The following is a 13172-nucleotide window of genomic DNA, read 5'->3' on the forward strand; positions in this document are numbered from 1 at the left end:
AGCTCATCTTCCTAAGCATTTTGGTATATGTTATACTTTTGCCACATTCTTTGAGGCTAAGTACATTTCTGAACCAGACCAACTTCTCTGAATGGCAACTAGAGACCCTTCAGAGATGCTACCACTCTGCGGCATTAGGCAAATTCCACTAAATAATAGTTCTGGTGAGATAAAGGCTGGACTTACAGTATGAAGATATATGCTACTGATACTGTATAGAAAAGTTTTTGCATGAGAGCCAGGTATACTGGACAACAAATCACTACGAAAAGTACTGCTTACTTCTTCTAGTGTTTCTCCTCCAGGAGGTGTAAAAGACGGACACTGCTCCCCTGCAGCTTTTGCCATTGTCCTGAGATCACTCAGAGGCCTTCCTTCTGCCGCTCCATATTTCTGTAAAAAATAGTAATAGGGCTGTATTAGGTGATGTTGATGCAAATCAAGTGTTGAGGATGCTAGAAGGCATCCCTTGGGGAGAGAGCCCTGCCAAGGTAATTTACAATAAAAGTCTTGTGGCTAGGAAAACTCTTCTGCCAAGCATCCAATATAGTAAAGGTAAAGGGACGCCTGACCATTAGGTCCAGTCGTGGCCGACTCTGGGGTTGCGGCGCTCATCTCGCTTTATTGGCCAAGGGAGCCGGCGTACAGCTTCCGGGTCATGTGGCCATCATGACTAAGCCGCTTCTGGTGAACCAGAGCAGCGCATGGAAATGCCGTTTACCTTCCCGCAGGAGCGGTACCTATTTATCTACTTGCACTTTGACATGCTTTCGAACAGCTAGGTGGGCAGGAGCAGGGACCAAGCAATGGGAGCTCACCCCGTTGCGGGGATTCAAACTGCCGACCTTCTAATCGGCAAGTCCTAGGCTCTGTGGTTTAACCCACAGCACCACCCGCGTTCCTATAGTGGGCCTGAAAATCCAGTAAATGCCAGTTTCTACCAGGTTCTTCCCATGTCCATAAAGATATACTAGGCTTCTTTAAACACACAGACACACACACCAGGTTCTGTCCTGCAGAGACCAGCACTTAGGGAATCACTGCACAAAGGCGCATGCTGAGGAAACAGTTCTATCCCCTGCTGTCATCTTCTGCATGCCCCGCTAACTCCCCTTAAAAACAGAGAAGTGGTAAGCAATGTAGGAACTGCCAAAGAGCCGCCCAACAGGGGAAATATGAATCAGGCCTATGTTGCATAACAGAGAAGACAAAAGCAGACTTAATTCATATCGCTTGGCGACTCGGCTTCCTCCTCTTCTGCTTTCAAGGGGGCTTTTGCTCTTGAATGCTTCTTGTTCTTTCCATCCTTCCTTTGCTTTTCCCAGGGCATGAAGGTCCTTAGTTTGATTTTAGTGGGAGTGTTGGCAGTTGTAAGAAATAGCAAGCAGTGAGTAGTAAGGAATGAGATAGGTTTTAGGTTATGCTATGCTTCTAATAGGTTGTGTTATATTCTGGATTATGTATGTTTTAATAGATTATGTCTGAATAGGATGAGAGTGTTGGAGATACGTGCAAATGTGTATGTGAATCCGGTCTTGGGTGTTTGATTTTCGTTGTTGTGTATATTGTGTATATACGGACAATGACAATAAATTTATCTAAATAAATCTAAATCTACCTAATTACTGACTGCATACGGGTTCCTTCATTTTGACATTATTGGGGGTTACTTCTGGCACTTAATTGAGATAAATTTGGTAGATGTGGATTGCCTAATTGTGGGGAGGGGGAGGTCCTGCCTTAGGTTGTTAGTTTGGGTGGGCTTTAGATCAAATAGAAGTAAACACAAATAATAAATAGAAATAAAATACATTTCATGGCATAATTTTTTTAGTTTATCATAATTTTTTTAGTTGCAGAAAACAATTCAAAGGCTATTAAAACTACCTCCAAATTATCTTCGCCCAAGAATTGGTACACTGCCATACATATTCTCATCCTATCTAAAGCCAATTTGCACACATGAATTCTGACATGGACAGAGACCAAGGCATCTTATGCATGAACTGGGAGCCCAGCGCATCAAGACTCTGACTCAGATGCTAAATATGACGTACGTTACAGAATCACAAATGCTGAAAGAAATGTAACAGTAGAAATAATAATTTCTGTTCTTACCCGCTCTCTGAGTCTTGCATCATATTTTACAGCAACATCTTTGCAGAACTTACTCTTCTTTAGAATTGCGGCCGTTGTCTGAAACATTAAGCAGGCAAGTCATGCTTAAAAAACACACAAATACTATGAAAGATAAAGGGCTTAAAACTTGAAGTTCAAACCAGGCAAGACAGATATCACAGAATCATAGAGTCGGAAGGGACCGCAAGAGTCATCTAGTCCAACTTCCTGAAATGCAGGAATATTTTGCCTAAAGTGGAGCTCAAACCCCATGACCCTGAGATTAAGAGTCTCTGATGCCCAACTGAGAGATATGATCCCTTCTGTTTGCCACTGGTGGCTTCAATGGTTTCAGCAGATCTTGGATGGACTGCGGAAGCAGTGGAAGCATCACAACCAGATACAGTGGTGCCCCGCAAGACGAATGCCTCGCAAGACGGAAAACTTGCTAGACGAAAGAGTTTTCCGTTTTGGAGGTGCTTCGCAAAACGAATTTCCTATGGGCTTGCTTCGCAAGACGAAAATGTCTTGCGAGTTCCTGCGGGGTTTTTTCCCTTCCCCCCCTTTTTCTAAGCCGCTAAGCCGCTTATCAGCTGATCCACTAAGCCGATAAGCCACTAAAAGCCGCTAAACCGCTAATAGCACTAATCCGCTAAGCCGTCAATGGGCTTGCTTCGCAAGACGGAAAAACCGCTAGACGAAGAGAATCGCGGAACTGATTCTTTTCGTCTTGCGAGGCACCACTGTACTTAAAAGCGGTGGTGGTGGCACTGTAGAAATTGGAAGTAACAAGCAGGCAAAAATCTTCAGAGTTCCCATACAGCCCTGAACACTGAAGTAAGCTACAGCTGAAGTTTCTGCATAAACATGTTGATGCGGGGTGGGGGAGTAGGGAGACTGGGTTCATAAGCACCTGAAACTATCTCTGGCAGAATTTCAGGATGTACGCCAACCTCCCCTTACTGATCAGGTGGCGGTGGTTACGGAATGGCAGGCTCATCTAGAATCATTCATTATTTGATGACTTGAGAGAGAATAGGGTTGCTGCTGGCGTACTGCCCATGATGCAACCCAACAGCCACCCTGACCAAGCTAGTGATGACTGTCTCTGATACGGTGTTGGACGGAGGCTCCCTCTTCTGTGGTGCTGGGGAACTTCAACATTCATGCTGAGACCTCCTCTAGTGTGCCAACATGGGACTTCAGTGCCCTCCCTGCATGAGAACCAGGGATGTCTCAATACATCAGTCACAGCACATATGATTGAACCTGTTTTTTTTGCCATGGAGTGGGCTAGTACCAATCAATATATGATTAGGGAGGTTGATGGCAAGCCCATTGTCATAGACTGTTAATTCTCTAGGGAGACTGAGACTGTCAGTGGCAGCGCCCCCTTAGAGTGCCCAGAAACATGTGGAATGGCCGGGGCTCCTTGTTGGAATACTCGAGAAGAAACTTGTAAATGGTCTTGAACAAGTTGCTAGGCAATGGGAAATTTCCCCAGCAACAGGTGCCCTTATCAGGGCATGCAATTAACTAAGTCTGGGTCAGTGTAAATGCGTATGTGAATGAGTCAGCATTAGGTCTCTGGCCGGATGGCTAGAAAGAGAAAAAGATTGTGCTGCTTTATTTGTTTTCTTTCTTAATGACCAGTGTAAAGTTTCTGTAAATAATAGACTCTGAGAAACAGAACCAAATGGTGTTTATTCCTGTAATGGGAATTTCACTAAGAGATAGCTGGAATACTGCTGATGCTATAAAGAAGTAAAAGGTGCAGGAAAGCGTTTTTGTAAAAGGAACTCTGCTGTAGAAAGAAATGAAAACCAAAGAGTAGATGCTTATGCACCAACACTCCTGTAGAGACTTTTGTCTTGCTTTGCAGAGCCAACTATAAAACTGCTCTCATGCGCCCTCATCAATGTTGTGGAGACCATGGAAAATCAATGGGACTGATCACTGGGATCACTGTGCATCTGATCAGACACAGGTGAGAACATAATATTGTGCCTACCATCACCACTCCATCTTTTTTGAGTGGCAAGTCAGTGAGTAGCATCTGGACTGAAGGAGAAGATAAGGGTACTTTGAGTCCTGCTGTGAAAAATTTGAGAGGCACTTGGACGATAAAATCTCTCATATTCACAAAGAATTAGATGCCTCACAAAAACAAATTAAACTGAAGTTACAGAACGTCTGATCTTGCATAATCCCAGCTGCATCCTATACAAGCTTACCTGCTTTGCCCGAAGAAGATCGCTTGTGAAGACATGAGTAAATTTTATATTACTGAGATACAAGCCAGCTGCATTGGCTTGTCTGAAGCCAGTCTCTGAGAGGGGCTCATCTATACCTTGGCCTATAGGAGTCGAAATAAAAATAGGCCAAATTATTAAGGAAAGCCTGTTTTACCAATCATCAACTTATATACAGAAATTTGTGCATGTATCAGATCCCTCCACTGAAATTACTGAGAATCCTTTAATATGCAAAAACCCCACTCATGAAATCTTTGGCTTGACCCCTTAGTTTGTAGACAGAGAAAAATCAAAATTGTACTAGATTCATTCCATAGCCCTTGTCTTTTCCCAATCCCAATCCCAATTCACATGTTCCAAACTCAGATGCAATCTTGTCGGAGCAGAGACCTAGCTTTTGCTTTTGTTACATTCCTCTCAAAAGTACCGTATTTTTCGCCCTATAGGATGCACTTTTCCCCCTCCAAAAATGAAGGGGAAATCTGGGTGCGTCCTATGGGGCGAATGCAGGCTTTCGCTGAAGCTTGGAGAGCGAGAGGGGTCGGTGCGCACCGACCCCTCTCGCTCTCCAGGCTTCAGGAAGACATCCGCAGGGCTGTCTAGGCTGCAGATAGCAGCCTGCTTCCCGGAGCGCCGGGCGCGCTTAAAGCAGAGCGCCAGGCGCTTCGGAAACACATCCGCAGCCTAGGCAGCCCTGCGGGAGTTCCCTGCAGGGCTCCCCACGCTGCAGATAGCAGCCTGCCGCCAGGTGCGATAGGCGCCCTGAAGCAGAGCGCCCCTTGCGCCGGGCAGACATCCGCAGCGTGGGGAGCCCTGTAGGAGTTCCCCGCAGGGTTCCCCACGCTGCGGATAGCAGCCTGCCGCCCGGCGGGCACGACGCACTGAAGCAGAGGGTCCGGCGCGCCGGGCAGGCATCGGCCAGCCCCACAAGCTCGGGCGACAGCAGGGAGGTGCAGCGCCGCCATCCCACTGTTCCTCGACCTGGTTCGGTTTCCCCGACCTGGTTTTGGGGGGGAAATAAAGGGGGAAAAAATTCCTTTATTCCCCCCCCCCAAAAAAACTAGGTGCGTCCTATGGGACGAAAAATACGGTACCAAATACATGAATGGCACGGTAGAATTCACGTATGCTTCTGAAAATTCCATAAATGTCTGCCTCTTCCCCCTCCCGCTGCCTTTCTGAATTCCACAGAGGGGAAAATTCTTATTAATTTTTGCCTACTCTGCTAATTTGAAAGGGTTTAATTGCTTTAAAATAGCTCTACACAGAATGAACACATCTGTCTGCTTGCCCAGGTAGAACTGCAATTCTCCCAGGAAGGCTAGTTATTAATTTCTGGTTTTGAAAACTTGAAATTGGGTCACCCCAATCTAGTCTTTCTTGTGCTCTAACCAACGATCCACAGCAGTTACACTGCTGGAGATATCCAATAGTTATTAAATTTGTTCCTATGAAGCCTTCACTGATAAAAAAGTTGTCACACAGAAAGATGACCAGATTTCAAGGTATTGCTGAGCCGTGTTAGCAAAGGCACTTAAAGTGAACAGAGTCTAGATAGAAGATAAATCCTGTTAACAATCTACTGAGGATACTAAACGAAAACAGTGTATAATTTGAGAAGGAACAGAAGAGTTTTTATCTTTCTTGCACAGCAGGGAGACAGTCAACCAAACATACAGAAGAAAACTCCCTCAGAACTGCACAGCCAATCAGAGCATGTGCTACCTCAGCAAACACCATGCCACTCTGGTTTTAAGCAACACTTCTACCCCTTCAGTTGACTTTAACATTAACAGAATTAACCCTTTAGCTGCACACAGAATAACATTGCAACTCCAACATTTACTACAAATGAAAGATCTTCATTGGCTCCCAGTATGTTTCCGAGCACAATTCAAAGTGTTGGTGCTGACCTTTAAAGCCCTCAACAGCCTCGGTCCTGAAACCTGAAGGAGCGTCTCCACCCCCATCATCCAGCCCGGACTCTGAGGTCCAGCACCGAGGGCCTTCTGGCGGTTTCCTCGCTGCGAGAAGTGAGGTTACAGGGAACCAGGCAGAGGGCCTCCTTGGTGGTGGCACCTGCCCTGTGGAACGCCCTCCCATCAGGAGGAAATAAACAACTATCTGACTTTTAGAAGACATCTCAAGGCAGCCCTGTTTTAGGGAAATTTTTAATGTTTGTTATTGTGTTTTTAATATTCTGTTGGGAGCTACCCAGAGTACCCTGTGGAATGCCCTCCCAGCAGATGTCAAGGCAATAAACAACTACTGTATTTTACTTTTAAAAGACAACTGAAGGCGGCCCTGTTTAGAGAAGTTTTTAATGTTTGATGCTGTATTGTTTTTAATATTCAGTTGGAAGCTGCCCAGAGTGGCTGTGGAAACCCAGCCAGATGGGCAGGGTATAAATAATAATTTATTATTATTATTATTATTATTATTATTATTATTATTATTATTAATCATCTTGCAAATCTTCACCTGATGTTTGAAAAAATGCAGGGCAACACAGAGATAAATAATATCTGAGACCACTTGGTGATGGACTTAGTCTGTTCTCAGGATACTGAACGGAAAAATGTTTCTGCCCTGCTTTTTCAAAAAACATAAAGGTAAAAGGTAAAGGTACCCCTGCCCGTACGGGCCAGTCTTGACAGACTCTGGGGTTGTGCGCCCATCTCACTCAAGAGGCCGGGGGCCAGCGCTGTCCGGAGACACTTCCGGGTCACGTGGCCAGCGTGACAAGCTGCATCTGGCGAGCCAGAGCCGCACATGGAAACGCCATTTACCTTCCCACCAGTAAGTGGTCCCTATTTATCTACTTGCACCCGGAGGTGCTTTCGAACTGCTAGGTTGGCAGGCGCTGGGACTGAGCAGCGGGAGCGCACCCCGCCGCGGGGATTCGAACCGCCGACCTTTCGATCGGCAAGCCCTAGGCGCTGAGGCTTTTACCCACAGCGCCACCCGCGTCCCTCAAAAAACATGCCCAATCTAATTAGGGCTCTGTGTGCACAGAAGCAAGCTTCTATGGGCGTTTATCAGCTGTTTAAGAAAGTGTATGTACCAACGGGTGCCTCTGTGTTTCTCCAAGCTGAAAAGGCTTGGGAGTCAGAATTACCTGGATCCAGCCACCCACCCGACCTGGCAAGGTACTGCATGCTGCTTGAGTTCTTTAATACCTTTTCAGCCCAAGGAGCTGCCCAGAGTGGCTGTGGAAACCCAGCCAGATGGGCAGGGTATAAATAATAATTTATTATTATTATTATTATTATTATTATTATTATTATTATTATTATTCATCTTGCAAATCTTCACCTGATGTTTGAAAAAATGCAGGGCAACACAGAGATAAATAATATCTGAGACCACTTGGTGATGGACTTAGTCTGTTCTCAGGATACTGAACGGAAAAATGTTTCTGCCCTGCTTTTTCAAAAAACATAAAGGTAAAAGGTAAAGGTACCCCTGCCCGTACGGGCCAGTCTTGACAGACTCTGGGGTTGTGCGCCCATCTCACTCAAGAGGCCGGGGGCCAGCGCTGTCCGGAGACACTTCCGGGTCACGTGGCCAGCGTGACAAGCTGCATCTGGCGAGCCAGAGCCGCACACGGAAACGCCGTTTACCTTCCCACCAGTAAGTGGTCCCTATTTATCTACTTGCACCCGGAGGTGCTTTCGAACTGCTAGGTTGGCAGGCGCTGGGACTGAGCAGCGGGAGCGCACCCCGCCGCGGGGATTCGAACCGCCGACCTTTCGATCGGCAAGCCCTAGGCGCTGAGGCTTTTACCCACAGCGCCACCCGCGTCCCTCAAAAAACATGCCCAATCTAATTAGGGCTCTGTGTGCACAGAAGCAAGCTTCTATGGGCGTTTACCAGCTGTTTAAGAAAGTGTATGTACCAACGGGTGCCTCTGTGTTTCTCCAAGCTGAAAAGGCTTGGGAGTCAGAATTACCTGGATCCAGCCACCCACCCGACCTGGCAAGGTACTGCATGCTGCTTGAGTTCTTTAATACCTTTTCAGCCCAAGGAGCTGCTGGGCGGAGGCTTGAGGTATTATTTTAAAATAATACACTCAACATCATTTGACTACAAGACAAAGCCAAAAATATTTGCCAAAATATTTCAGTGTTTAATGAGAGTGCAGAACTGAAGCTAAAGGCAATTGTGACTTGTTATGAAGCATGACTTATTACTCTTGCTGCAACAAAAGAGACACACACCTTGTAGAATCTTCTCTTTGTTGTATCTTGTTTCCCCACTGAAAGAGACAAAATATTTTCAAAAAAAGAATTCTTATTTATGGAGACAACTTACATAACACAGAGGAGGAGGGTAGAGAGAAAGGGAAGGGGTAGAGCCATGCTGGAAGTCGCCTCACCGTAAAATTCAGGTGTTTATTTTCCTTACTGGTCAAATTGAAAAAAAATATGGTTCAGCAGATTGTGGCTGAAGCAGACTGTGCATACATACCATCTACAGTGGTACCTTGAGTTAAGTACTTAATTCGTTCTGGACGTCCGTACTTAACCTGAAACTGTTCTTAACCTTAAGCACCACTTTAGCTAATGGGGCCTCCTGCTGCTGCCGCGCCACTGGAGCACGATTTCTGTTCTCATCCTGAAGCAAAGTTCTTAACCTGAAGCACTATTTCTGGGTTAGTGGAGTCTGTAACCTGAAGCGTATGTAACCTGAAGCGTATGTAACCCGAGGTACCACTGTATTGCCAACCCCAGACACCAGTCGACACACAAACACACGTACATGCATGCACTCCCCAAAGCATTTTTTAAAAAAAAGAAAACAAGTGAATTTATAAATGCATGAACATTCATATAATAGCAGACAACCCACCTGAAGCAAGGGAATAAGGGCAAGGCTCATAACCAAGTCAATACTTAATTTGCTGCATGCACATTTCGACAGGGAACCTGGGAGGATGCCAGGCTCATTCCTCGGCTGAGGAACATACTGCAAGCTATTTTTAGATATATTCTGCCTCTCTTTAACAGATCTCAAAGCAGCATATGAATTATTTCCCTGGGGAGGTCACTTTGGTGCAGCTAGCACAATCCATTGTCTCTGAAGACAGACGGATGCCAACAAATGTCTGAATTTTTTTGTATTTATTGATATTATCAACAAGTTGAATGAATACAACTTAAAAACACATTAAAATGTTAATTTATGGAACCTCATAGGTATCTGAAGCCATTTGCACATGCAGAATGGGAGCCTACACAACACAAAACACTGTAGGTTTTATTTGTTTTTTATCTTCTAATTACGTCCCCGTAATTAGCATGTTTAGCATATATGTAAATCCGGCCCTCCCTAAGGTTCCCGAGAGGCTCTCTCCCTCCCACCCGCCCGAGCCAAGGGCAAAAGGCGGCCGCGTGAGGGGCGCCGTACTCACTGCCGGACGACGGTTAAGCCGAACGCGGCCGGCCTCATCCTGGCCATTCGCCCGCGCTCCGAACCCGCCCCTCCCCCAACCCAACCGCCGGCCGGCTTCTTCCTCCGCCGCCGCCGCCGCCGCCGCGCGCGGAGATGACGTCACGCGGCGCGCCAGCCAAGGGGCGGGGGAGAGTTAATGGTTCCGGACCTGAGCCGGGCGGGGGGGGGGGCGGAGGACACCCGCCGGCCACCTTCGTTTAAAGCAAAAGTTCTGATTTGGGCAGAATAAAGGCTCGCGCTTGCTCAAGGCTCGCCCTTAACGGGTGAACAAAATCCCCGCTTTGGTTTCCCACGTGCCTCTTAATTTGGTTTCCCACGTGCCTCTTAATTTGTTAAAAGAAAGAAGGAAATGATTGTTCTCAATCTAGTAGCACATCTGATACAGGACATATTGTCCCAGAACATATACACACTCTATCCAGCAGGAGGAACGAAATTGAAGGCTTAAGCAGTGATTTCTTGGTGTGATAATAGGTGCTTTAATGAACAAATATCCCTCTCTTTATCTGTGGCTCCAGTTACAGATAGGTAGCCGTGTTGGTCTGCCATAGTCAAAACAAAATAAAAAAATTCCTTCCAGTAGCACCTTAAAGACCAACTAAGTTAGTTCTTGGTATGAGCTTTCGTGTGCATGCACACTTCTTCAGATACACTGAAACAGAAGTCACCAGACACTTCTATATAGTGAGAAGGTGGGGAGGGGTATTACTCAGAAGGGTGGTGGGATTGGGTGATTGGCAGATAGCTGTGATGAGCCTGTTGACGACTCTTAACGACTGTATGGAAGTGAGAGCTGGACCATAAAGAAGGCTGATCACCGAAGAATTGATGCTTTTGAATTCTGGTGCTGGAGGAGACTCTTGAGAGTCCCATGGACTGCAAGAAGATCAAACCTCTCCATTCTGAAGGAAATCAGCCCCGAGTGCTCACTGGAAGGACAGAACGTGAAGCTGAGGCTCCAATACTTTGGCCACCTCATGAGAAGAGAAGACTCCCTGGAGAAGACCCTGATGTTGGGAAAGATGGAGGGCACAAGGAGAAGGGGGCGACAGAGGACGAGATGGTTGGATAGTGTTTTCGAGGTTACCAGCATGAGTCTGACCAAGCTGCGGGGGGCAGTGGAGGACAGGAGTGCCTGGCGTTCTCTGGTCCATGGGGTCACGAAGAGTCGGACACGACTAAACGACTAAACAACAACAACATGAGCTTTCGTGTGCATGCACACTTCTTCAGATACACTGAAACAGAAGTCACCAGATCCTTCTATATAGTGAGAAGGTGGGGAGGGGTATTACTCAGAAGGGTGGTGGGATTGGGTGATTGGCAGATAGCTGTGATGAGCCTGTTGACGACTCTTAACGACTGCAATAGGTCTTACAGGAAAAATCAAGGGGTGAGAAGGTAAAAAATGGCTTTGTCATGTATAATGAGATAAGAATCCAATGTCTTTGTTCAGACCAGGTCTCTCCATGGTTTTAAGTTTGGTAATAAGTGAAAGAGAAGCTGTTGGAGAGTAATTAAGTGGTTTTCAGCTGTAATGTTTAAGAGATAGGGAAAATAAGGATTTGAAATAATTAAAAGAATTAGTGGAGGATTTGTTGAACAAACAATTGGAATGGGAATATAAGAAAGGGAGGTGTGAGGAGGTCGGGAAAATAAGTTAAAAGAAAATAAGTGGATGGAAATTTTATGTGTTTTTTAAATTGTTTTTATTTCTGTATTTTTGTATTTTTGTTGTTCCTTTTTTGTTTGTTTTATTTTTGAAAACTTTAATAAATATTTCTTTAAAAAAAGAAAGAAAGAGAAGGTAATGGGGCCCTTGATACGTCCAGCTGTCCTTTGTCAACAACAAATTGCCCCTGTTTCTTGTGTTGGATATATGGTAATTTATGGACCTAATAAGTATCTAAAGCCATTTGCACATGCAGAATGTAGGCACCCTATATATAGAATTGAGCAAACCAGTGATATTTTAGGGAGCAGGCTAGCAGGCGGGGCAAATGACTTACATCATAGGAGCCTACACAACACTAAACACCGCTGCTATATGTAAGGTAAAGGGTAAAGTGACCCCTGACCATTAGGTCCAGTCATGACCGACTCTGGGGTTGCAGCACTCATCTTGCTTTATTGGCCGAGGGAGCCGGCGTACAGCTTCTGGGTCATGTGGCCAGCAGGACTAAGCCACTTCTGGCAAACCAGAGTAGCACACAGAAACGCCGTTTACCTTCCCTATTTATCTACTTGCACTTTGACATGTTTTTGAACTGCTATGTTGGCAGGAGCAGGGACCAAGCAACGGGAGCTCACCCCGGCGCGGGGATTCGAACCGCCGACCTTCTGATAGGCAAGTCCTAGGCTCTGTGGTTTAACCCACAGCGCCACTTGCATCCCTATATATAGAAATGAGCAAATCAGTGATATGGTAATTTATGGACCTAATAATAATCTAAAGCCATTTGCACATGCAGAATGTAGGCACCCTATATATAGAAATGAGCAAATCAGTGATATTTTAGGGAGCAGGCTAGCAGGCGGGGCAAATGACTTACATCATAGGAGCCTACGCAACACAAAACACTGCTGCTATATGTAGGTTTTGTTTTATTTGTTTTCAATCTTATATTTTGGGAATGTACATCCAGTTTTTTCCCCCTTTGAATTTTTTTTTTGGGGGGGGCCTAGGTTATAGCTTGTTTAGCTTATACGTAAACCCGGCACTGCCTGTTTCATTCACAGACCTGTTGCACATGGTGTGGCGGAGTGGCGACCTGAGAAAGTGCTTTCTGCTCCCCTGTGCCTGCAGCATTCTCGGGATCGCAGCCTTTCCCACTCTCCCCCTGGCAACAGGTCTGCCCTTCTCTGCTGGCGGCAGCTGCCGCACGGCCCGCTTTGCACTGCAAACAACCGACCAGATGCTGCCAGGGGAGAGAGAAACGCATATTAGCGCAATGTGGCATCTTCGTAAACGTGCCTGGAACGGGAAGCGGTCCTGCCGCTTGGGCCTTAGGCAGCAGCAGCACGCGACGGGCCTGGCATGTGGAGCGGAGGTAGTGGCACGCAGTCGGCGGTGCCCTTCAAAGGCACAGCAGGAAAAGCAACGGGCGGCACCTCCGGAGCGCCCGAAAAATCGCAAAAGCGAGCTCGCATTCCCTTGCAGGCGAGTCACTCTACCACTGCTCAGTGTTGTGGCTTCGTGGGCTCTGACCATAGCTGTGAACCGTCCCTTATTTGGTGGGAAACTCCCTTATCCCAGCACCGTGTCCCACTGCTGTCCCTTATTGATGATGTCCCTTAAATTTCCCAGGTTTCATGCTCGCCCGGCTCGGGAGAGAAGCAGCGGCT

General features: G+C 46.3%; 1 protein-coding gene across 3 annotated transcripts in view; it reads right to left on the reverse strand.

Annotated features, from left to right (window-relative positions):
• The window catches only part of TIGAR (TP53 induced glycolysis regulatory phosphatase), a 31413-nt gene extending 21526 nt beyond the window's left edge, over window positions 1-9887 (reverse strand). For all 3 annotated transcript variants that reach the window (XM_079975477.1, XM_079975476.1, XM_079975475.1), the window contains exons 1-5: window positions 9787-9887; window positions 8594-8631; window positions 4353-4474; window positions 2119-2196; window positions 283-393 (exon numbers count right to left, since the gene is read on the reverse strand). In XM_079975477.1, coding sequence (XP_079831603.1) covers window positions 283-393; window positions 2119-2196; window positions 4353-4474; window positions 8594-8631; window positions 9787-9833 — 396 coding nt within the window. In that variant the 5' untranslated portion in view covers window positions 9834-9887. The remainder of the gene's footprint in view (window positions 1-282; window positions 394-2118; window positions 2197-4352; window positions 4475-8593; window positions 8632-9786) is intronic.
• Window positions 9888-13172: the final 3285 nt, after the last annotated feature.

This window comes from Podarcis cretensis (assembly GCF_951804945.1).
Source record: "Podarcis cretensis genome assembly, chromosome: 5".
NCBI lineage: Eukaryota > Metazoa > Chordata > Lepidosauria > Squamata > Lacertidae > Podarcis > Podarcis cretensis.